Here is a 25,839-nt window from a genome sequence, read left to right as displayed (position 1 = left end):
GACCGGGGACAGTGTGAACGGACTGAGCCGGGACCGGGGACAGTGTGAACGGACTGAGCCGGGACCGGGGACAGTGTGAACGGACTGAGCCGGGACCGGGGACAGTGTGAACGGACTGAGCCGGGGACGGGACACGGGGACGGCGACACTGCGGAGGTAACCAGAGACGGGGAGCTGTGTCCTCTCGTGTGGGCAAGACTCTCCTCACGAGATTGACCTCATGCAGGATCGCAGCGGATGGTGTATGTGTGGCTCAGTGCTCCATGCTGCCACTCACAAGAACTCGACCTATCATCTAACGCAAGCTGACAAACTTTTAATTGTTCCCCTCTTTACCCAATACGCATACCGCTCTTCTACGAACGTCGCAGAGATACATATCTGGTGCCTCCCGGGGGAGGATGTTGGCGCTGCCGCACTCACCTCTGATCGATGGAGAGCATGGTGAGATCCAGCTTGTGCTTCGACTTGAACATGAGCTCCTTCTGCGGCATGTCGAGCAGCGAGGGCGGCCCGAACGGGGTGCAGAGCGCGAACAGCGCCAGCACGGGCTCCTCCGACTTCCGGTGCTGGCCCTGCAGCACCCGGATCCGGCCGCGGATGTCCAGCCGCTGCCAAATGAAGGAAGCACGTCAGAATAGGGGACGGGATGAAGGGAAAGCTTCAGAGGAGGAATAAGAGAACGAACGGTGGAAGAGGATGAAAATAAAGGAAAGCTGAATAGAAGGAGGATGAAGGATTTTGTGACTCGGTAAAATATGGGATATTGCTACTTGTTTGGTTCATGCATTGGAGTCGACTTCACTGGCCAATGGCTCTTTTGAAAAGACCCTCCCAAAATAAAGTATCATGATAAGCGACAAAGAGAGGCGACATTAACCCGCGCCCCACTGGGGTCTGCGTATAACACGCCCTACTGGGGGGGGGGGCTATTCATAGCCCCCCTCCTAACTCCGAAACTACTGGGCCGATCGTCAAATTTCAAACGGCGTCTGATAGCCCCGGAAAAACTGTCGAGCGAAACCTAATTTCATTGACCTCGAGGTCACCGATGACGTCACAGGTCAGGTCAAAGTAAAAATTACTAGCATTTTGGCTTGTTCACGTTTTGGGCTCTGGCCGCCGTCTTACAAGTCAGATCAGGCTCATTTTTGGCTCACACACTCGTGAACAGATGCTCTAGATACCCTGGGGGTACCAAACTTGTACTTTGATTTTCAGGTCAAGGTCAGGTCATCACAAGTCACGAAAATATTATATCATGCATCGGTCACGTGACACATGTTTTATGGTCCATTTAGGCCAAAGATTTCGAATTTGATGTCGTCTGTGTCATTGGAGGTCATTTTGAGTCGAATTTAGCCTAGGTCAGGTCACTTTCAGGTCAAAAAAGGTCAAATTTTGAAGTTATAATTTTTCAACAGAAAAGGTGTCTATTGGATGCAGTTTGAGCTCAGGAACACGATGGTGCTATTTATATTGGGCGTACGATGTCAAATACGTGGTGAAAAATTGATTTGAAAATTAAGAATTGTGATTTTTTGCAATAGTGCGTATAACTTGGCCATTTTTGAAGATATTTAGCTAAAACTTGCTAGAGTTAGTCATAATAACGCGTTCTATCACATATATTCCGGTTTTTTCGAAAAGTCAAAAACTTTTTGAAAAAAATGAAAAAATGTAAATTTTGAATTTTATCATATCAAATTTTCGAAATTTTCAAAATTTCGAAAATCCGAGATAGCAGTTTGATAGCACAGTCTATTCTGAGTCCTCTCATGCAAAGAAATTGGATCTAGCTTAAAAACTGAGCCCTTGGGAGCGATTGCCGTGGTTCGATGTTTTGCGTCGAAATCGGCCGAACATGACGTCACTCTGACGTCATTTCCGGCTGACCTATGGTAGCTACGAGGTTCAAATTTTGACACAAGGTGTCAAATTGATGCAGCCGAAGGTACTGAAAGTTTGGCGTCGATACGTCAAGCGTTTTGGAAGTTATGGCAGAAAAACGGGAGGGGGGCTATAAATAGCCCCCCCCCCAGTGGGGCGCGGGTTAACAGAACTGTGAATGTCAAGAAATCCACACGAATGCCTTTCAACTTCTTTGTACATTTGAAGACTTGTTTTTCCATCAACTGATAATTTAAGGTTCCTGCTATCTGGCGAATAGTACGATAAAACTGACATTATCTTTATCACCACTACGCTGCTTTGTTTTTGGTGACGCTCAGTTTTCAGTCTGACACAGGCGCATCGTTATGACGCTTGGTTGCACAGACAAAGCGGCCGCTATGCCCCGTCCCAAAACAGGGTCATTTGTTGTGAGCTGTTACCGCACAATGGGCCCTCAGTGTGTGTCACTATCACGACACATCGGACACGCGCTGTGCGTGGTGCGACTCCCCCTACGTCCGGATGAGCCCCCCCCCCGGAACACACACAAACACAATCGACGGCCCAAAATTGAATCACCGGCCGCCGTCACATCATTAGTTACAAACGCTCCGTACCTACATACGTTTTAATGTCTTTTGATGTGTGCGTAATGTTCGGCTTTGTCGCAACATCAAACGAACCGTAACATTGGCCATTTGCACACTCACACTGGCTGCCCTATTATGGATTATCGTCGCTTTGAAGCAAATAAGGACCGACTGGTGATACAGACGGAACTGTGGTACACAAGATTGAAGTAGAAGGCGGACGGTTCCGGTCGAATAGATATCGCCACATTTGTGAACACACTGGATCTCCGTCGTTTTGCCGGGTTATGTCTATCATGTAGAGGTACTCGGCGTCTGTCGCCTCCATGGTGTGGGGCCGCCGCTGGCCGGCGTCGTACGCCGCGCGGCTGGGAAGCTCTCAACCCGCGGAGCTAGGAGGTAATAAGCCCCCCCCCCCCCTCCCGGCCAGGGGCGTGAGTGAGTCTGTTCCAGGAACACCTCAAGGCGAGCCCGGCAGCCGCGCCGACCCAGCCGTCGAGTTGAAGGTTATTGAGCTGCGGCTGAAAGCTGCAGAGCTGCCGGTCTGCCGCCGGAGCTGCAGCTCAGCTCAGCTCCTAGCACACACCGCCGACCGGACCGCCGCGACGAGCGACGAAGGTGTGTGTCTCACTGTCTATAGCATGTGCGCCACATATTGGGAATGTGTTTCAGGAGCTGTCGGCGGTATTTTGGGCGTGGTGCTGCTGTGAGAAGCACGTGATGGATTCTTGTGAACAGCGACCGAGAGCGCAGCGGTGACAAATGCACTCCTTTCACAGACAAATTGTGTCGATTTGTGCAGCGTGCACGAGTGCATTACGCTCACGCCCTGCGTGGCTAATTATGAACGGTGAACGAAGCACCCAACACTGCTGACGAGTGTTTGCCAAATGCCGTGCAATCGCTCGCAATATCCGTCGCAATCATTTGCATTGTTCGCACAGCTGTGCCATCAGTGCCACAACATGCTGGGCTTGAGTTGATCAAAAGCACGGGGCGGAGTTAATTTCATTCATTCCGTGCCGAACTGTCGGTCGTGTTCATTTCAATAGGTAGGTACCGGCGTCAGGTCCCGAATGGGCGCTCCGAAACACGCAAATCCGGCATAACGGTGGAACATAGAGTTAGGCTTACTGTGTGCTATGCCATTGGTTACCGAATCAACGCGAATATAGTGGCTGGAATCAGCGCCTCGACGATATGTCTAATGACGGCAGGCGAGCGCAGTAAATTGTGGCCTCAGACAAACTATTTGCACACACGAAACTCGAGCCATATAAACCGCACAGTATACGCCCACTCTGGCACTAACACCATGCATAATGCCAATTTTAAGTACAAATACAGCTTTTTAAGTCCTACCCTTCAAACACCTCAGTATATGTGTTTCACCTAAACTTCACCCATTCAGGCAGGCCCTTACACACGGCTTACTCCATAAAACACGGCTTACTCCATAAAAACTATTGGAAATATTCCGCAAGGCAAGAACATGGATTTACAGATATCCTGTGCTTAAAACGCCTCCGGCAGAATTAGTCCGCTCTAATCTGAGCTCCAATCAAACATCTCCTTTGTCTTCCGCTGGCGAATCAGGGCGACAATGAGCGCTGTCTGCACTGACGTCCGAACAGCACCCCGCGGCGGCGGCCGTCTGTCGCCATGAGCGATCACCGCGCGCGGCAAACGCGGCGCTTCCTGACGCAGCGCGGCGGGCGGCGCGGGCGTCTCTGACAAATGCAGATGGATCGCAGCCGCCAGTGACGCAATTAGAGTATTATGACGTAATTGGTGCGTGCAGGGCGGGGCGGGTGACCGGCGCGGGCCCGCCCGGGGGCAGCGAGCACCGAAACTGCGAGAGGTCGCGGTCCGGGGGGACCGGACGGACCAGAAGGACCAGACGGACCGGCTGGTCCGGTCCGACACACCGCCGGCACCTGCAGAACTAGACCAGGCACCTCTGAATGAAGTCGTCACACCGCCCGCTCCAGCCCGACGACCTTTGCGGAGCTCCTGAGCCAAATCGACACCGCAACGGCGCAAACGAAAGTAAAAATGAATCTAGATAGCGATTCTAAAAGCGGAGCTTAGAAAGACCTGCTCTGTGCCACTAAAATAAAGTCTTTCTTGACGGCTAACGTGCATACATAATTCAACATGTCTATCAGCATTATCTACTTCTGGCACGGACTTATCCTCCGCTGTAGCGAAACAAAGAATACCTCAAATGCCTCCTTCCAAACACGGGTGCAGCGGCTCTGTCTGAGCAGCGCCTCAGGATTCTTCCCGATGACGTCACAAACACCCTCGCTGACGTCACAAACACCCCGCTCTGACAGCTCCAAGGTCCCCACAGGCCGCCGGAGCTTTTGAGGAAAACAGCTCGCCAGCCGCCCCGGCTCCGTCCCGCCCGCCCCGCGCCGGCCGTAAAGGCTCGACCGTGATGAGACCGGCAATATCGCTGATGAGTTTCGGTCTGCTGAGTGACTGAACTCGGAGTGGAGACGGCATAACTCGGGGCGATTAGCAGCGTGAGCGGAGATTGGCAGGTGCTCGTCGGACCAAGGTGCTTCATAGGGCGGGTGACGTCATTGATGACGTTACAGCTGTTGTAGCTATTTTATAAGTTGCACTGTGGCTAATTTTTGTCAGCGCTACAGAAGACTGCAGTCCCGAAGCTTTCACATTACTACAATGCGCAGTTGTGGCATGCTCACTCTCTAGGAAATAACACTAAGAAATTTACCTACCGCTAGATATTTTACTATCCATGACAAATCCGGGATATCCATGTTACACAACTCTGTCCTCATTCCTCGTATCGACAAAGTAATGCAGCAGCTCAAATTCCCATCACCTACGCCACCAGGCCTCTTTGGAATTCCGAATTCCCCTGCACGAGTCACCATATCGCGTCGGCGGCAAATCCACGACGCCAGTAATGTCACAGTCTGTCGCTGGATCTGACATCCTCCAAATGGGCGAGCGAGCCGCGGCCCCTGTCTCCGCTCACTGTCAGTTCTGACTGCACCCGACAGTTCTGACTGGCCCGACAGTTCTGACTGTGGGCTCGACTGGCCGACAGTGACAGGATATGAGGATCTGCACTGTCGGGATGGGACGTCGACTTCAAAGCGGGCTCGGGGCAGGACCAAATGGGGTCGTGCCCGGCTGATTTAGATGGCACCCTTCCCGACCGCCGCTGGCCGGACGGAGGATGAGGGCTTAATGGCGTGTCCTTTTGCAATAAATGGAGGATATGAGAAATGTGACGGGAGAACTTGAAAACACTGCTGAGTGCCAATCCATGCATGAATCCATGCTTGAGCTTTCTAAAGCGTTTTTTTCTCTAGGTATTGTTTTGACTCGGCTATTTAATATTAATCTTTAATGCTGGGAAGCCTGAGTAACAATTTTGCATAAGCAGGCCGTGCTCCTTCTTGTGTGTGCTTATCTGTTACCACATTCTACAGCATTTTGTCTCCAGAAAAAAACAAAAGCTAAGGGAGCCAGCATTTCTAAAACAGCCTCCCACTCGTTCTGCCCCTCCCCCTCTATCCCATCCCCCTCCGTCCCGTCCCGTCCGGTCCCCGTCCCGTCCCGATGTCGGAGATACGCCGGAACACGTCAATGGACCACCATCGGTCGGCCCCACAGTGACGCTAATGAAGCGCGCAGCGTCGACTCGGCCCGCGTCGCGGTGTCAAAACGACGGGCGCCGGGCGCGCGATGCGGCCAGATAGTGTGTGTAGTGACTTCCGGCGGCTGGCGGTGAGCGGTGGGCGGAGGGAGGAAGGTGGAGGGCCATGGATGGTCGACGGTAGACGCTGGACGAGGCTCAGCTCAGTTGGTCAGCTCAGTTCAGCTCAGCTCAGCTCAGTTCAGTTAGTGACAGGGCATGTGATCACGTGGAGTAACAGGACAGGTGGAAACATCGAAAAATTTAGGCACTCGGTTTTACGTAAACATTGCAGCTCCACCCACTATATGGCAGGGATAAGCAATGGAGCACTGGAAAGACTCCCTCGGGGCCCATGGCACAGGGAAGTAGGGTCGAAAGATGATCAGCAGGCTGGTGAGACACATCAGTGAGACGGGTGAGGAACATCAGTGAGACAGGTGAGAGGCACAGCAGTGAGACAGGTGAGACACTGTGAGACGGCGCGGAGATAGCTGAGGCAGGTGACAGCCGCCTGTCCGGCGGTGTTCCGACACCGATTCCCGTTCAGATGGACCGCGATATCCATCGACTGGACACGGAGCGGGAATCGGGCGACCGGAAACACCGCCACAAACAACGCCCCGGTTCTGAATGAATGAAATGTCCCGGGTTGTGTATGAATGGACGCCCAGTAGCACACACTGTCCAAGCTGACTGGACTTTCTCATTCTTTCGCTGTAATTATGTCAAAATTTGTGATCTGAATAATAATTTTTAAAACGAGAAAAATAATATATTCAATTGAAAACTTGGTTCAATTTAGGTCCATCTAAAGTTATATTTTTAAAAAATAAAAACGTGACATACTTTTCATTACTAGATTGCTTACCTTAATTTCAAAATTCGAATATATAATTCAAAAATAAGCACGAGCTCACATCAGTGTGAATCGAGGCACCCTTGCCCTAAGATCGCCGCTCCCGTCTGCGGACCCACCGACCCCTATCGTCGCCCCGCGTCCTCACCAGGAATCCGGAGGTGTTGTCGAGCAGGCAGCGGAAGCGGACGGTGAAGCTCCTCTCCAGCAGGTGCGCGTTCTCGGGCTGCAGCGCCTCCTGCACGGTCATGTTGGCCCGCTCCGGCGGTAGGAAGCCGTTCCACAGGAACTGGCGCTGCAGCTCGTCACGGTCCTCCGAGTGCACCAGCTCGTACACCGACTGGTGCACGATGTCAGACTGCGGGCAGAGGCGGGGGCATAGTCAGATAGTGCACCAGCTCGTACACCGACTGGTGCACGATGTCAGACTGGGGGCAGAGGTGGGTCAGAGGTCAGATCTCAGATGTGAAGTCAGAAGTCAGATCTCAGGGGTCAAACCTCAAAGGTCAGATCTAGCAGAGCTCAGCTCTCAGGAGTTAGACCTCAGGGGTCAGAGGACATTGGCCAGACCTCAGGGTCTGATCTGATATCTGATCAGGGATCAGATATCAGGGGCCAGATATCAGGGTCAGACCTCAGGGGTTAGACGTCAGGGGTGAGACCTCAGAGATCTGGGATCCAAATCTCATAGGCTGGGGTCAAGCGTCAGATCTCAGAGGCCCGGTGACGGGGGTCAGGCATATGAGGCCAGTCAAGGCGCAGGGGTTCTTCGAACATCATATTTTTCAAGTCATTTTATTGTGTTGTTCGATACATAAGTTGTCCACAATTTCTCTATCACAGTCATCAACCAATAATGTGATTCACTTTGCAAAATAGAAAACTTGCGCGATGAGGGTGATGTGTGAGACGTGACCAGACTGACCGGACCGCCCCACCAGGCTCCTCCATCACAGACGTGTTCCTGACTGGCCCTCGTCGTCAGTCAAGGCTATGTTTATGTGGCTGCGCTAAGCTGTCCGGTTAAACCAGTGGGCTGACCCGGTGACGGCCTTCGCTTCCAGCATAACACCCGCGCGGATTAACCACAGCGGATACCCGCGATTACAATCGGCTCCCTGCGCCACCGAAATAGCCGAACGGAATCAACGAGATGATTGAACAGTTTCACACCGAGGGAGTCTGTCTACCTGCATTTAGCCCAAGGCCCAAGCCGTTTCAAAGAACATTATTCAATGCATCTACCTACACCAATCAAGTCCTATCAGAAGCAAACCAACATCAGAAGTTTTCGGAAATCTGGGATCCCAGACATCTGGTGCCGAAATTGGCGTCTGTTCGTCTACAGGGCCAATATCCTGCAGAGGTTTTACCTTCACCCTTGGATCAGCCGTCATCTACAAGACGGCGCACAGGAATGCGCTGTTTTGATTACCGATTGATTTCGCCTGTCTTTCCAATCAGAGGTGCCTCGAGCCGTCAGCATCGCGCAGCGGGCGGTTAGGCGGCGCTGTTACATCGTTCCGCGCACAGCAGAACGCCGCTCTGACGCGACTGACACCCCTGTCAGTCGGAGCGCCGCCAAACATTGCAAACAATGCGAATTGCCCTCCCGGAGTGCAGAATATGCACCGGCAGAGTGAGATGGACTGGGAGAGACATCTGACGGCGGCAGTGGGAAACAGCGGGACACACCTGGGCGTGGTTGGGCCGCAGTGTGAAGACGGAGGGACCTGGCCCTGGGAGACTAACGCCAAGCGACGGAGGCCCGCGACTGCGTCCGATCCCACTTGATCCCAGTCCCGATCAGCCGGCCCGGAAACGCGGCCCAAATCAGATCCCGCCTCCATGAATACTACGGTTAATAAATTACCCGTTCACCGCTACGGTCCGACCGGGTAACGATCGAGGCGCACGCACCGGGGCCCGGTCCGACGCACAGCTCGCTCGGCCGGTGAGATATACGGCCACGGGCCGCCAGAAAAAGCCAAATTGAAACCGGAGCGGCGCCCCGCTGCGCCGGTTTGGCCGCAGCGCGGCGAGAGTGGCGCACCGGGAGCACAACAAGCCGGCCACAGACGCGAGTGGCCACAGGTGATGGCTTCATCCCGGGCCGCCTGACCAGTGACTGCTTTATGACTCGTATGTACTGCGGCGGACCATTTGTACAAGCGCTTCAGCGTGTACACTGATTTTATGGCATTTCCGTGAAGAAGGAGCATGTAGGCAGGTTTACTCCTATGCTCGATATCGCTTATTAGAGAGTTTTATCCAGCCTGCCGCTTATCTTTTATTTATTCATTTTTATTGTAACATGCACGCATGCACGTCATGCACGCACCAAAAAATGTTTGAAGATAGGTATATTTTATATTAGGTACAAAAATGCTTCCTAATTGACAGCTTATTTGAACGGAAAAAGGCCATGGATGTCTGGCAAAAGTGAACAGCTAGATGTGCCTTTAAAGAGCTATCAACAGCCGTGCGCCCGCGGGTGTCCGCCCAATTTTTCGTCTGAGCTGCGGCGACTGGGCGTCCCGCAGCGTCTGATGAGGACGCTGACGCGCCGCCGGTCCCCTCTCGCCCCGCTGGACGCGACACCTCCCCGGTCGACCGCTTACACGCGCCATCGGCTCCGATCGGGCTCAAATCGGCGCGGCGCCCGCCCCAATACGCCGCCTTTCACGGCTAATTCGGACACGGTACCCTGTCGCGCGCCCGGCAGAGTTAGTTCGCCGACCTGCCGCCGCAGGGACTGTATCGCTAGCGTCGCTGACAAATGTCTGCGGCACGGCTACAAAAGGCGCCCCAAGTGGCCGCAAATGGTGGTAATTACGTCACAAACTGGCGGCGTCACTGCTGCTGGGTGGCGGCCGCCGGGTCGGAGGGCTGCAGTGGGGCAGGGGAAGAAGACGGGCTGCTGGGGAGGGTCCGTCTCACCCCTGTGATTTCTTGGGACACCTCGGGTTCCACAGGGCTACCTAGGGACTCACTGGGTGCGGGTGATAGACGTAAGACTATCGGAGTCAGTTCAGCTCGAAAAATAGGCTGTTTGTAGTCCTGTCCGCATGAAACTGCTATAAATGACATGATTGATACTCAGAGAACCAGATGCAGATAGAACCCGAAGAGAGAAGCTCAATCAGTGGCTCTCCCATTCATCCGCGCCACCTATTTCCACTCATCCTTCTCATCCTCCTCCGCCCACTCCCTCCCTCCGCATCCTCCCCAACAATAACTCTCGCGCCCGAGCTCGTGGCCGGCCGCCCCCTCACGCGCCGGGCGGAAGAAAATGAAGCCATCTCGGTCGGAGCGCGCCGCTCGCTCGGCCGGCCGGCAGCGGCGATGGATGGGGTGGGGAGGGAGCGAACAGACTCCCGGGGAGGCCTCCCGGAGCGCGGCGGCCGGCCGGCTACCGGTAAATCTATCGGCGACGGCGGGGGCCCCAGCGGGAGCCCCAGCAGGAGCCGCAGCGGAGCGGGGAGCCATGGCCGGGCCACTGGTCACAGAGGAGATACAGCACCAGCAGTCAGGAGCTATGAGCTATGACGAGGATAGCGGCATCAGGATCGGAGTCACGCCAGGAGTCATCCTCTGAGGCAGCAGATCTCCGAAAACAGGGACGGAGTCAGGCAGCTGATGTCAGGCAGCTGCCAAGTTACTTTTGTATCCAACTAATACTTTGATTTGATACCTAACGGTTTCCCAGTGTCCCCAGTTGTCTATGGGTATTGGGTCTCGTGACCAAATCGATTTATTAAATCGCGACTGACGTTAACTGTCGCAAAAACACAAACGATTAGGTGGCTCACTGCTCAGAGGCAGGAACCTTATCTTATTGAAACCGTAAGTGCAAGGAATTCATGATGAGCTCTGCCATGATAACAGCGAACACCTAACAGGACTCTTCAAAAGTCTTTCTTGAGTCACAAGTGTATCATTTGCCACCCCAGCCGAAGAGGTGAGTGACGGCAGAGCCATCACAAGTTCTCTCTCAGACTCCTCGACAAAGAGGACCAGCACGCGGGTGCCGAGGTCGCCCCTCTGGCCGCGCACCAGCTCCTCGGCTTCTGATCAGCGGCAGCGCGGGCGTGGCGCCGGCACGCAGCACTAATCAGCACCATGTTGACAGACCCTGATTCCAAAACTGATCATCCCATCAAACATTCATTCGCGCATCGATCCAGCGAGCTCATCGCCTAAAAGATGCACCGCGCACATCATAAGCCGCGCCGGCCCGGTGCCGGCCGGCAGCCCGCACGAACAGGAGCGCGCCTCCGCTGGGCGGGGCGCTCCGCCCGGCGGAAATTTAATATGGACAGAGCACTGCCGGCGCAGAGAAATCTAATACCGTCCGTCTGGGCGGCCATTGCGGTTTCGTCGTCAGCGGATTCTGTAAAAGGCGGCGGTGCGGGGTCGTTACAGGCCTCGAGCAGGCCGCTCTCCGCGATGCGGCCGGGATTCTGTCTGTTTTGAAGTCGGCTGCTCGTTTTCCTCAGTGCTATCGGTCCGGATCTGGGCAGGGAAAACTGTGCCGAGCGCTGGCCATCGCCGGGCTGCTCTTTGTTAGCCGCCGCGCAGGAGTGCTGTCATTCGGACCAGCCGGCCCACTCCGCAACGAACGAGCCCTGTGTACAATGCACTCTTCCTGCCGCCGAAACGCGGCGTGGCGTGCAGGCAATGCACGTGACATTGGTAAAAAATAATGATGTTCCTATGCGGTTAATGTCAGCGTGCTTTGCCCGGATAACATGCACTTGCCCAGTGACCGGATTTTCGCGCTGTTACCGGCCAGTCGTGCTCGCGGCACGCCCATGTTTCGATGAACTCGGGAATGTGTTGTCGCTTTAATCACGTTAAAAACAATACCCTCTTTCAGCTTCCGGCCGTAAATTTCCGTAGGCCGGTCTATTAATGACGTGTAAGCAATTAGTGCGGCTCGGGGCCGGAGTGGGCAGAGCCCGGCCGGTCTGCGCGCAGCCAGCGGCGACGGCCGCACGATTTGTGGTCCAGGGAGTGAGGCAGGGAGCCACCGTGCGCCTCCGCGCTGTTGGAGAAATATTTACGAATATGCCTACTGGGATGCGAGTCGATTGTAAGGGGCAAGGCAGCGGGCAGGCTTCACTCAATGTTTTAAACTTCTCTTTTAGTAGTTGGCTCTACCGATGCATTGGGGTAAGAGTTATGTGTCCATGCCCAAGCACTGAATCAATTCATTGCATGTCCAAGCACACCCGTAAGCATTTTGTTAAGTGAGCTTATACACGTTATCTCCAGTCATACACCATTCTTTGCCCAGTGAAATTGAGGCATCACTTGCAATGTACACCTTAGTTAGGACGTTGCACATTCCAGCGCTGCACTGTGGCGAAAACTGCAGTCGCTCTGAGTCGCTTAGCGCCTCATTTCGCCCTTACTCCTGTTAGAAACGCCACATTGGCTCGCAGTGCTCCCTTGACTTTCGTTTCTACCTCGGATGCCTACAAATCCATCATTCTGCATTACGGCTGGCACCTGACGCTCTGAAAAGGCCTGCTTCCCCAGTGGCGTAGACGGCCATTACCTTCGGTCAGGTGTTCCCGGCGACGCTAATTTCCCGAGACACCGTCACATATTCATTATCAATCATCGCTTTGTAGCGACAATCGTAAACGAGAGCCAGTCAATAACTACAGCGACCGACCGATCGCATTCAAAGGAGCCCAACAATGCCCACGGCGCCAAAGGGGAAACATGCATCAGCAATTCAGCGCGAGACTTTGACAAATTTTGCATAAAAATCGCCACGTCGTAAATCAACGAGACTGCTTTTCTGCGGCGTGTCGCCGCTATGAAATATTCCCGGCATTATTGTTCTGTGAGTCGCACACGAAATTAATAAGCACCCGGTTGATTAATGTTGGGGCGATCGAACGGGTGCCGGGGAGAATCGACCTCGGGCGGGACGGCGGCTCTACCTCGGGCGGGACGGTAGCTCTACTTCGGGCGAGGCGGTAGATTTTCACTGGGCAAGTCGGTAGATCTACATTGGGCGAGACGGTAGCTCTTCATTGGGCGAGACGGCAACTCGACTTTGGGCGAGACGGAAGCTCTTCATTGGGCAGCATGGTAGATCTAAGAACATTGGACGAGACGGTGGCTCTACTTCGGGTGAGACATTAGTCAACTTTGCATCACGCCCCGTCATAAGGGCTAATTAGCCAGTGTATCGGATGATTTAGCCAGCATAGGAAGAAATTAGCATGGAAGAGCGAATAGTGTCATTTGTCTCCTCAGTAGTTTTCTTCAAATATGTCTTAGGAATCGACTTTTTTAACTACTCAGCCATCTCACCCTAGTGATTTCTTCTTCCTCCTACCACCCAGCTCGGCATCTCTCTCCCCTTCCCACGATCGCCCCCGGGGCCTCTGTAACCCCTCCACCCCTCCCCCTCCTGTGGAACACATAACGCGTCGCCGGGGGGCGGCGGGCCCGCCTCTCTCGGCCCGCTCGGCGGCTCTTCTGAGCCATCAGGGCGGCGGGCTCTTCCCTGCAGCGGCCGCCTGATCGCTCCCTGCAAGGCCAGCGTGGACCGGCCGAGCGGCGCTCAACACCAGGAGCCGGGCGCAGACTTTTATCACCTCTCAAGACCGGCGGATGGCGCCGGCGCCAATTACGCTGCAGATGAGCGCCAACAGGCATGGGGAAGTGCGGCCGGGCAGCCGGGCTGTGCCAGGCGAGCTCCACCACTGGCCTCGGCCCGCAGAACATCAATTTCTCCGCAAACAATGCCATGTGTGCACTGTGCAGTGGTATAGCGACATCCGTCAATGAAATTATTACTTACATAACCGGGCATCGGCTCACCGCGCGAAAATAATTCCAGCTGAACAACTTCAATGCCTTTGAAGAGGAGGATTTTCCTGTCCTACCGACGGCGTTACCGGCTCTTGCCGCCGCATTTCGTGGAAGAGGACAGAGCGCCCGTCCAACGGTCTCTCCTCAGACTCGCGTCGCGCTCCTGTTGGACACTTTTCTGCGTGCCGACAGCGTCTGCAGCGGCGACAGTTTACCTGAGACCGTGCACGGTACCAGTGCACCCCTGTCAGTGCAGTAGAGCGCACCCCAAGTGCAAAGAGCCGGCCACCCTGGAGCACCTGGACTGCGCTCAACGCCGGCGCCGGGCCAGGTGGCACGCGGCAAAAGCGACGCGCCGGTTTGCCTCCTGAGCCGAACGCTGCGCGCCAGTTTCCCTCTCGCAGCTATGTCCGGGAAAACGTCCCCTCCTTGACCTGGCTGGCCGACCGGGTTTGTTGGAGTAGGAGGCCGGCGAGTACTAGTGAAGGAGGAAGAGAGAGAGAGGAATAGGGAGAGACAAGCAGAAGAAGAAGAAGAAGAAGAAGAAGAAGAAGAAGAAGAAGAAGAAGAAGAAGAAGAAGAAGATGAAGATGAAGATAAAGAAGAAAAAGAGGAAGGAGAAGAAGCGGAAGAAGAAAGAGGAAGGAGAAGAAGAGGAAGAAGAAAGAGGAAGGAGAAGAAGAGGAGTGCCTAGTGCCTACCCTCTTTGAGATCATGCCTTATTCAAAGGACATGACAATGTTGCAGAAAAAGCGAATATGTGAAAAAATATCAACAAGACGAAGAACAGATGGCTGGAAGAAGTTGATGTAGAGAAAGAGGTAGACAGAGAAAGAGGTAGACAGAGGAAGCACATGGCAACCAGCAGGCTCCGACCGGCGTGTCATGAAGCATGGCGGGCCACCCGGATATCGCCAGCGATAGACAGGTAGGTGGCTCGGCCACAGCAAGACGTAAATCTAGCTAAAATAACACGCTACCTTCGAAAAGAACGCCTTAATTTGTGTTCCGATTGCCGACATGCAATCATACCACCAAAAATACTACAACGTTTCTGCGAAGCCATCTGTCTGCAATTTGCTGAAAGATGCAATGATTGGTATTATAAATAATTACATTCTACGTGGGGCTCGCTTCGGTAGCCAAGTCCGAAAAGTACGCTTACGCGTGGGTAAATGGCTCTGGTCTTCTCAACATGGGCTCATACGGCACGACTCAGCCGCCGCTTGGATGCAATAATTGAAACATATTGTATAATAATGATGGGGTGGCGCTGGCAATTTCCATGCGTCTAGTTAACCAACCGCTCGGCACCCGTCATGTCTCATGAATGCATGACTTGGTAACTAGCAGTTAACAACGGTAGCCCGTATTCATCAACGTTCAGTAACAGCATCCTCAATTGAAGCCGGAAGGGCCCGGGTAGCTTAGCAGACCTTCCACGGCCAACCGCTGTGGAAGCAGACAGTGGACTGAACTGAACATTTGTGTTGTTTATCGGGCTATGCAACTGATGCTCCTTCCTAAAGTTCAACTAAAACATCACTTTTATTCAGGTACTGGCTAGCTTCATCTCATAGCTGCAAGACCCAGAAGACATAACGCCTCCCTCGTAGCTCTCTTCCCCGACCCACCCCGCAGTAGGTACCAACGTCTGCTCGGCTTCATGCGCTGCGCCTGGCCGGCCCGTCTCTCCGCCTCGCCCCGGGGCCCTCATTGGACACTCGTAAATCGTCGGAGAACAGCGTCTGTTCGCCAAACCCGACCGGCGTGCCCGTCTGCCAATCACGCCTCTGCGCGGAACACGGCGCGTCCTGCAATTGACGGGGTGAGCGAGCAGGGACGCCCCGACGGCGATCCCCCCGGCGGCCGAGGAAATTTCAGGGCAGCGCGCAGGTTTCAAGTGAAACTCTGCTCTCCGCTTCTAAGCATCCGTTGCAAGAAGGTGGTGGGATACATAATTTCTCGAAAGTCAAATACTGAGACATAGACGCAGGTGTATGTGGTGATGAATCGATGCAAAAGCTGGTGCACAAGAAAGGCGACTTTGGAGCAGAATCGACGGAGGACTTTCCAGAGCACATCGGCCGTCTTCTTGAAAATCAACACCATTACTCACTTACCAAAGGGAATTCCTGGCTGAAATATTCAGGCAAACCAAGCAGACTAGCATGAAGCCGCCATAATCTTTACAATGACACGAAATGATCGATCATGAGTACCACGGTATGGCACCAGGTCTTGGTACTCCATCAATTCTGATTTCGCATAACCTCATGCCGACATTAATGGGTCTTATGCGATTGGTACATTGTCTTATAGTTTGCCCAATTATACCATTTTCTAGTAAATTTATTCGTGATTATATTCATTTTTTTTGCTAGTTTTGATATACAGATTAGATTGATAAGGAAAAAAAATATTGGCACCGATGATTTTTGGCGACTGCAGAGTCCATGTACTTGCAACTATACCACATGAATCGTACTTGCTCGGAGCGAAAGCTTCTATGACCGATTTCGGTACCGATTTCACCGAAGGAGATGGAAAGAGACAAAAATCCCCACAGACCTGATCCTATCGCCAACAAAGCAATCAACTTAATTGCATGTAACAAGACACCCGAGGTTGAACTCCGTGACCTCAGCTGACCTCCGGTGACCGCCAGTGACCTCTCTGACCTCTCTGACCCCGGCTGACCGCTCATCGACCCTGTCTATATAAATTCAATCACAGCGCAGCTGCTCTAATGGCTGAGGGGCTTACTGCGGACTGGCTCACGGTGAGTTCGATGAGTCGAAGGAATGGATCCGGCACCACTAATCTCGATGTAAGCGACATGAAGTCATGAAGGAACATGGTCGGCGATGAACAAAGTGCGCTTCAAGTCATGCTTGTCTACTCCTAAACAGGCATGCGGGAAGGAAAACGTCTTTTGTAGTGGACGATAATTTTTAGTGGCAAAGTCATGCTCCGCTCGTGGACAAGGAAAGGGATCCACCGATAACAACAACATGGAAATAAATTCCGCGAAACATCAACGCTGCACGCGGCTGAACAGGCTCTCGAAAACAACACAGAAGAACGAGCGTTTTTGTGTGACAAACCTCCAGTAACCCATCCCGAATCCCGATTCATGCAAGAAGCCAGCACATCGCAAGGCGAGACCAGCAAGACCCATCTGCAGCGTCTCTGCTCTGCCGGCTGGGGACGGGCGGCGCGGCGGCTGGGGACGGCTCGTCCACGTAATCCCGGCCCGTTTGATCGATCGCGGAACGCCCTCCGATTGGACGAGCCGGCCGCCGGGAAAATGTCCGCGAGCGCAGCGCCCCGCCGGCGCTCCCGTCGAAGATGGCACCCCGTCGACGCCGACGGCAGATCGCGGGGCGGGGACGTCTTTGTTTTACGGAGCGAGACCTACCATCAGGGTTTCCGGAGCTCTAAATTAGTTCATGGAATGTCGCTGTAGTATAAAGGCATTTTTGTTCTAATTGCATGTAGTCGCTAAGGCAATTTGGAAGTCCCCAAGGAGCCAATGAATAAAATGAAAGCTGTAATGTAGTCCAAAGTAACAAACTATCTCATTTGACAGATGACATATTAATCATAAGACTATGAGACAATGTAAGTTCCCCGCAAATAAATAACCCATCGTTCTCCTTCCTTCGCTCTTCTAAAGAGGTAATCTACTATTTTCCTCTCTTTCTCGAAAAATGCTCAATAATTAGCCAAACCCTTTTGCCGTCATGCATCATTCTCTGCTACAGCCCACAGCGCCCCTGTCCCACTCCGGGTGTCCCCTGTCCCATCCAGGACGCCCCCTGTCCCACTCCGGGTGTCCCCTGTCCCATCCAGGACGCCCCCTGTCCCACTCCGGGACGCCCCTGTCCCACTCCGGGCGCCCCCTGTCCCACTCCGGGCGCCCCCTGTCCCACTGTATCTGTCCCGACGACCCGGCGTTTCTCCATCGGGATGGTCGTCCCTAATGAGTCCCCATTCGAATCCAGGTGTAATTGCTCTGGGAACGGCCGGCGTGGCGCGCCTCTAATCAGGCCCTCTGCCAGCTCGATATCGACATTTCGGAGCCGGACAGAGGGGTGGAGCGGGCAGAGGGGTGGGGAGGACAGCGCCGGCCATGGGGACTGTATATTAGTTTAAAGTCAGGATCCGTCAGCTACCGTGGAAATCGAAATATTGATGTCGCAACTACGACGGGGAGTGCGGGAGATGTCACGGGCAGCGAGTGCACTTACTTGGTGGAAGCCCAGGTAGTTTTCGATGGTGTGCGTCGAGAAGAAGACCTCGCCCTCACAGTCGAGGATGAAGAGGAACCCGTTTAGTGCCTGCGGGAACGTAGAACATTGTAAGACAAAGACCACTTCTACTTTCATTCCAGATTGACATCCTTTGGTTAGAGTACATACATAGGTACAGTTATTTTTCCTCCTCGAGCCTCTTGAACTATTCAGCGCCAATTTAAATGGAAGCAAGACCAAAGTCTTTCTAGCAACTGGTCTTTCTGTCAGAAGCAGCTGGCTCTCCCATGCACCACACCATCGCCCTCCTCCCATCTCCGCCCGGTGCCTGACTCAGTCTCGTGGTGCTCCCAGCCGGGTGATGACGTCACCGGCTGGCGTGACCGCAGCCCGGCGTGACACTTCTCGCATGTGGAAACCGGTAAATTAATGTGCGAACGGCACCGGCCCGAGGGGCACGTTCGCATGGCACGCCATCGCCGGCGGTCAGCGCCGAACAGCTGATCGGCCCCTGCTCTGCCGCCGAGCGCTGGAGTGGGTGGTGGGGGTGTGGTACTGGGTGGTGGTGGACAGGGGTCTGACGATGGTGGATACAGGAGGGGCGAGACTACGGGCGAGAGTCTCATCTTGCAGTGACGATATAAGGGGATGGGAGAGTAGTGCAAGTCCGGTGGGAAGGAGAGGATGATGGGGGCATTGACTATTGATTCTCTCTCTTTCTCTCCTATCTTTCTCTCCCTCCCTGCCACCCTCTCTCTCCCACTCTCCTCCCTTTTCCTCTCTCTCCCACCTCGTTCTCCCTCACCTTCTCTCTCTCTCCCTCCCTCTCTCTCTCTCTCTCTCTCTCTCTCTCTCTCTCTCTCTCTCTCTCTCTCTCCCATTCCTCTCTCTACCGCGGAGGACGGTACCCACCTGAAGGAACGCCTCGCCGTCCAGAGACGAGTCGTAGCCGAGCATGCCTTCCCGCCGATACTGCGACTCCATCGTGTCCTCCTTGTTGTACAGAGACGCAGACACTGCGGAAAGAGGGACGGCTGGTCAGTGGAGTGATCGGCACGAGCGAGTTGATCGTCAGAATATCTAGCTGCATCAGAAAGAAACAAAGAGTGGTGATGAGATGATGATTGGTGTTGGCTGGTGGGTACATCTTAGGATTCAACGCTTTGGATAGGATGCAAAGTTAGTTGTAATTTATTGGCATTTCTGGATGTAAGAAATGCTCCAGGCATGATGATGACATCATATCTTATGTTAATAAACATATTGTTTGACTGCATAAATGCAAGGTATCATAATTCATGACGTTTTCTTATCGTGCGACAAATTACACCTACTAAGCCTAGCCTTCTCACCAAATTTGCATAGACATGCCGAAAGTGGGGAAAAATATTCACCTTATCATTAGGTGTATACAATGTTGGAATATCTGCTTGTTAATGTTTTTAACACTAAGCGAAAATGAATTCCAGTGAAGTACTTTGCTGTGTATTTATTACAACGTGCAGGGTGTTTATGCAGCATGGAGTTGAGCTGTGTGCTTTAGGTGGGTCTCATTTCCCGGTGGCGGCGACCGGCTTATACCGACCGCTCGGCCAATCCATTCCATCTATGACTGTAACGTCGCTGAAGCCGTCCGAGCCCGTCTAATCCCGGCCGCTGAAATAATTACCCAAGTAGCTGGGCGCCGGGCCGCGCCGCCCGGGCGGCTTTGGCGCCGCTAAGCGTCTTGGGCCGATACCAGGAACGGAAACAGCTCTCTGTTTAATGTGCCACCGGCCGATGGCATCATACCTGTCTTTGTCGCAGCTGCCGACAGGGCTCGGGCTGGGCGGATTCACATCGATTCCGCCACCCCACCCTCCCGCGGACCCCCCCCCCCCCCAGCTCGGTGAGTCGGGCGCCCCGGCCCCCGGAGCCAGGGGAGCGACCCCGTCCCCCGTCCCGGCCCCGGCGCGCGCCCCTGCGACCCGGCAATTTCTCGCCCTATAATTTATCCCGCGGGTAGTGGGAGTCGGTGTTTTCCGGGGAAACTGGCGGGTATGCATTGCTGCAAATAAGGCCCCGGTCGATGGCGGCCAAGTGCTGGTAAATATTTGATTGTAGCTGATCAATCCTCCCCAGATGCTATCCGTGGATCCCTGTAGCTTTGGTGGCACAGAATCCGGCCGGAAACCCAGGCCGCCAGGTAAAGTTGACCTGTAAGGTGGTTTCATGTTTAATCTGAACTGGTTAAATTGCTAATTTTTCATGATTTCTTGATATTTTCAGGTGCTATTCGACTCAGCACGTCACTGAAAAACCGAGCAGAAACCGAGAAACCGAGCCATTGAGCATCTTCTCAAAGAAGGGATACACTGTGTGCTTAAAGTTTGTTGCTTTATTTTCGTGGGCAACTGATTGCCAATTTCAACCGAATACTGTTCGAGTGACAATGGTTCAGCCCACTTCAACTGTATATGACAAATGTCTTAATTAAACGGCAAGTATTTCACCCTAAGGACCTGCCATTAATCAAATATAAATGCCTTCTGCCGGCTAGCACCAGCGTATAAGTTTTCAACAATGAGAAATAAGACAGCTCCTCACAGCACAGTAAGTAGGCACAAGTCTGTCTTACCAAAAATACAAATACCTACGGCCAAACTCGAAGCTCGTTAAGTATGGACACTGACGCTATGGATAATAGATTATCTTGCAATGTAATCAAGTGTTTCACCATAAACATTACAGTAAATCATACATAAGTACCCTCGCTGACGTTTATTTCCGTTTGCTTAATTTTAATGGAAATCAGATGGATTAGTAACCTTTTGCTCATAACTAATGTAAGCCAAAAACAAATCCAAAATATATTTTCGGTGCTGGACCTTCTTCAGTGGAATGACAATTTTTTTTTTGTCATTCCACTGAAGAAGGTCCAGCACCGAAAATATATTTTGGATTTGTTTTTGGCTTACATTAGTTATGAGCAAAAGGTTACTAATCCATCTGATTTCCATTATAATCATAATCATGCTCAAAAAAACGTTTCACACCATTCAATTGCTTAATTTTTGGTAATTACACTCAAATTAGGTCCAACGATGCAGTATATTTTAAAGAATGATAACAGGAGTTTCCGAGCCGCCTCTCTCTACTAACACACCACGTCATCACTCATAGATAATAGATGTAAACATATTGTAAGTGTATTTAACTAGAGTGTGAAAAGCAAAACTTGAAACACACATCTAAGCACCTTTCAGTAAATATCTTCTCACCGTGTTTTCAAGTAAAAACAAAGCTATTTGTTTCATTTAACCAAATCGAAAGTTCAAATCCTCCTCCAAATATATCTCCCATTTCATTCCTCCCATTTCGCCGCGGGGGCCCACCCGGTGGACGGTATTTTGAGGGAGTGGGTCCGTCACCATCGCGCTAATAAAGTCGGTCCCGTCGTGCGCGCACCGTCAGCCGACCTCCCCCGGGAGAGGCACACCCGGCTGTTGACGGCGCATGTAAAATATTACACATTACGCTCATTACTTTCCGGTACGTCGTGGCGCCACCGGTCCATTTGTGATGACCCCGCTGGGGTCGGGGGGCGGGGAGGGGCGGGGCTCGTCTTGAGCTAACAGGATTAGCTGCGCGGCCAGTGTCAGTCCGTGACGGCATGGTCGCGCCGGAGGGGTTCGAGATATGTGAGGATGCTTCGGTAGCGTGAAACGCAATCTCAATAATAAAAATAGGTAAGCTCACAGATTAATATGTTTTATTAGGCCGTATTTAGCTGATGCCTATTTTGACCAGCCCAAATCATGCAGCTGATGTGAAGAACAGAGGAAATAAGAGGCATTGCTCTGTGAGCATTGTTTTCATGAGTAAAAAGCAGCCAACAATACATTGCCTCCTCTTTCGAGTCATAAACTAAGATTAATCATAAATTATAAAATACAAATACAATATGCGCAAACGAAGCGTGATTTCATACTTTTATCAACAGTAGCTAACTACCTAATGAGTCGTGCAGCAGAAGCGAGAGTGACAAATGCACCTTCACACCGACGGCTCATTACACCGCCAAACATAGCAGCATCGCCTAGTTCCGGCAGACCATCCCTCACCGGCTAACCAGCGCCCACCGATAAACCGTCTAATGCCGGAATGTTTTTCCATTAGGCCCGAACAGGTCTGCGGCCAGCTAACAACACAGTCCAGTAACGTGCGGTGCGCCGGGTTCCCACAGTAAACACTTTCCATCGGCGACCAGTCGCGCTTGGCGGGCGCCACCGCCCACTGCTGTTGGTATTGCCATCGGTTGTTACTAACGTTTTCCATCCGCAATGCGCCCATTCATTTGCATACTGCAATTGGAACATGCAGGTTTCTTGGAATCATTTCTTTTAATGTGGAAATGAGAACGAGGTCTTCCGCTTTGAGTAGCCACTTCGCTCCATCATTGGTAAGAGCTGTGCGGCACCATCGCGCTCCACACTCGAGTGGCGCCAATTCGGCGCCGCAGGGGCCTCTGTTGGAGGCGTTAGCTCGCAGTAGTTCTACTTACCCGTATAACCCTTGGTATTATACCACCCCTGCGTGATTGACGACCTGGTCCCGCCCAAATTTCGGCCCGTGTGCGACCGCTCAAGGTGCGACAAAGGGCGCCATTCGTTGACGGTGTACACATGGCTCAAAGTGAGCACCGAGCTGGTCTATTTGTCACCCATACCTGGCCGAGGAATTACAATGCCGCTGGCGGCGGCGGCTCGGCCTCCCGTATACCTGTGCCTCGATTACCGTCCATAGCACAGGACCGGCGCCCGGGGCGATATATGACGCACCGACATGCGAGCGCGGCATAAGGCGGCGCGGCGAAGGTGTACCCGGCGCGGGTTTACGCGTCACATGTGCTGTCGTAGACGGCTGCCGGGCGCACCGGCAGAAATTCGAATTTCCCAGGCCGTTGATGAATGAGATTAATGTGCTCGTTTGTTTGGAGGTGCCGGTGTTGTTTCCAATGCTGCCATGGCAACTCAAATTAACTGAGGAACGAGTTGAGTAGTCAGACATGGCAAGGCTATTTCAGGCGGTTTTAGACCGGTAGTTCCAGTTCAAGGCGCCAAACTCGAGGTAACTTGTTTACCCAGTTATCGACAACGTTATCTGACGCCTTTTATCTTGTTTTGGTAAGAGGCTGACCGCATGGAATGGCTTGTATGCGGTATTTCGACATGCCAGAGAAGATTAAGTTTTGATCATTCTCGTCAAAGTATTGATAGGACTCGCGTGCTCTAAAGTGTACTTAGCTACATTTCAGAAATATGTCAGAGGCTTAGTAGTGGCACACGGGTAGCCGTATCTGGATGAACGCTTGCAAGTTTCAGACGTCATGACCTGAACGTTTGAGTCTGAACTTGTCGCACTTGCGACGTCTTCCAGGTGGCCAACTAACCTCGTTCTAAGATCTGTTACTCAGGAGCTCGAGCTTTAATTTTTAACGCCGGGAGATCGCCCATCGCTGGCTCGGCACCGCCAATGTCACCCACATATCAGACATGACCCTGACTCGACCCGCACACACACACCCATCACTCTCCCCGTCACCCGTCCTCTGCATCCGCCGCCTCTCAACCAACTATTTCGCAGTCGGCTTTTTCTCTCTGTGGCCTGCGTCCGACCAGCCTACCTATCAATCATCCGTAACTACGGCCCGGCCAGAGGCGGCCGGCCGAATCTTCAACTCCACCGAAATACCCCTCAGCTGAAGAGATAAAAACAATGACGCGAAAATTGCCTCTGTCCGCCGGCGAGCGGACACTGGGCTCCGGTTTGAGCCGGTGCCGCCGGCCAGGTGCGACAAAAAATCGCCGGCAAAAAGGTCGGGTCACACCGCGTCGGTGGCAGTGGCGGGGTTGGGTTACACGGCGCGCTGCCCGGGGGGACAGTGGGCCGAGCGGAGCGCGACCGGGGCCGGGCGGGGCTGGGACGCGGTGGGACACGGTGGGACAGGGTGGGACAGGGCGGGACAGGAGTTGGGACTTGATGGGGAAAGGGTGTCAATGAGGACATGCTGACGGGAACAGTGAAGGAGGGAATAGGCAAGTAAGTCATCTAGAAAGGGTGAGTGTGGGGCTATTGAAAGCCTTTCGATAACTCAGACTGTGATCCTCACTTAGCGGTTCGATCGCCTAAACACAGTCGACAAGCCGCATGATGCCACTTCACAATACCAAAACTCCGATCGCACTCAGGTCCAATAGCCTGTGTTCCGAACCTCTTTAAAGCGAGGCTCGAGGAGCGGCGAAGTTTTTGTCCCGTGGCCGCCAGCGATCGGGCTCGAGAGGAGAGCGGAGCAGGAAACTCAAGCCGGGCGGGAGAACATTTGCATACCCACCGGGCAACATCGAAAAATCGCCCCACGGCAAAAAGGTGAAGGTAAAAAGGCACCAAGCCCCGGTCACCAGATGGTGCTTTGAGCCTCGCGCGATGAGCCACTTTCTTTTTTGGGTTGAACTGGAACAGTTTTTTATCGGAAGCAGATGGCTACTACCATGCATAATTATACCGTTTTGATACTTTTGATACAGTCCCGGGAAATTAAATCGTATTTTAAATTCAAGCCGTCTTGATGCGGGCACTGAGCCGTACCAGCTGCCCCTGGCTCTGGGCGTGCTTCTGAGCTCATTGAGGCTGACCGATTCATTGACGCGCTGTATGAATCCCAGACATCCCTCTACCTGTCTTTTACTCTCTCATGTCACTCGCTGAGACAACGGCGCGTGCCACTGCCACTGCGGCGTCATTGATCCCCTCTTGGAGACACTGCGAGTGACAAGCGAACGTGCCTCCCCCCCCACTCGCGGTGTCTTTAATCCCCCCCACGCGACAGGACGCAGAGGCGCGCGCCACTGTGCGCCCCGCGGTGCCTTTGATCTCCCGTGGTGTCCGCTGCACCGCTGAGTGAGCCCGCTGACCGCCGCTCGCCCCTCGCCGTCACTCTGCGCCCCTTCCTCTGGTGGCGAGACACCGACAGAGGCACGCGGCGTAATCCGTGGATTAATCGCCATAATCGGGACCCAGGGACGGCTCCCGATGGTGGCACCGGGGATCGGGGAGACCACAGACATGCAGCCGACCTTTGGAGCGAGACACGAGCGCGGGAGGATGTGAGAGCTCTCAGAATTTGGCCGGCATTACGGCGAATGCTGCACGTGCTGAAGCAATGACACGACTGGGAGATAGTAGATAGTTTCGTTATTAAATGGTGGATGGGCACTATGAGCATTACTAAGCAGAAACTTGCGTGTACATTTTTCTTGTTTACGACTTTAATTTACTTATGCTCTCAGACATGTGGGGCACTGGAATGAATAATGATGCTATCTTGCGGTCAAAGGTAATACGGAAACGCAATTTATAATAGTAATTGAGTTGATACGTTCAGGCCGAAAGTTAATGAAGCTGTGAGGCTTCGAAATAACACATCTGCAACTGGGACAGGCAATATAACAACGTAATGAAGTTCAGATGCGTGTTATGATAATCTTTCCGCGCTTGCAGTCGAGGCCGAAGTACAATCAACGAATGTGACATCAAGAAACCACGTAGGTACCGTCGGTAGTGGGACAGTTTCATTTTACCTCGTTTCCCCTGGGTTTCCCCGACGTATATAGATTGTCGACGACGCGCGTTTCGTGCGCACGGTTTGCGGCGAGACGCGTGTGCTTTATTACCCGGCGTTCCTGC

The 25,839-nt window shown here is 53.1% G+C and overlaps 1 protein-coding gene across 3 annotated transcripts in view; it reads right to left on the bottom strand.

Moving 5' to 3' along the window:
• Positions 1-25,839, bottom strand: part of LOC122367618 (aryl hydrocarbon receptor-like) — a 95,784-nt gene that overhangs the window by 12,964 nt on the left and 56,981 nt on the right. For all 3 annotated transcript variants that reach the window (XM_043340889.1, XM_043340891.1, XM_043340890.1), the window contains exons 3-6: positions 19,027-19,130; positions 18,112-18,201; positions 7,170-7,379; positions 424-611 (exon numbers count right to left, since the gene is read on the bottom strand). In XM_043340889.1, the coding sequence (XP_043196824.1) occupies positions 424-611; positions 7,170-7,379; positions 18,112-18,201; positions 19,027-19,130 (592 nt within the window). The remainder of the gene's footprint in view (positions 1-423; positions 612-7,169; positions 7,380-18,111; positions 18,202-19,026; positions 19,131-25,839) is intronic.

This window comes from Amphibalanus amphitrite, unplaced genomic scaffold (assembly GCF_019059575.1).
Source record: "Amphibalanus amphitrite isolate SeventyFive unplaced genomic scaffold, NRLGWU_Aamphi_draft 000882F_arrow, whole genome shotgun sequence".
Taxonomy (NCBI): domain Eukaryota; kingdom Metazoa; phylum Arthropoda; class Thecostraca; order Balanomorpha; family Balanidae; genus Amphibalanus; species Amphibalanus amphitrite.
The sequence above is the reverse complement of the archived record's forward strand: the minus strand, read 5'-3'. Positions and strand labels throughout refer to the sequence as shown.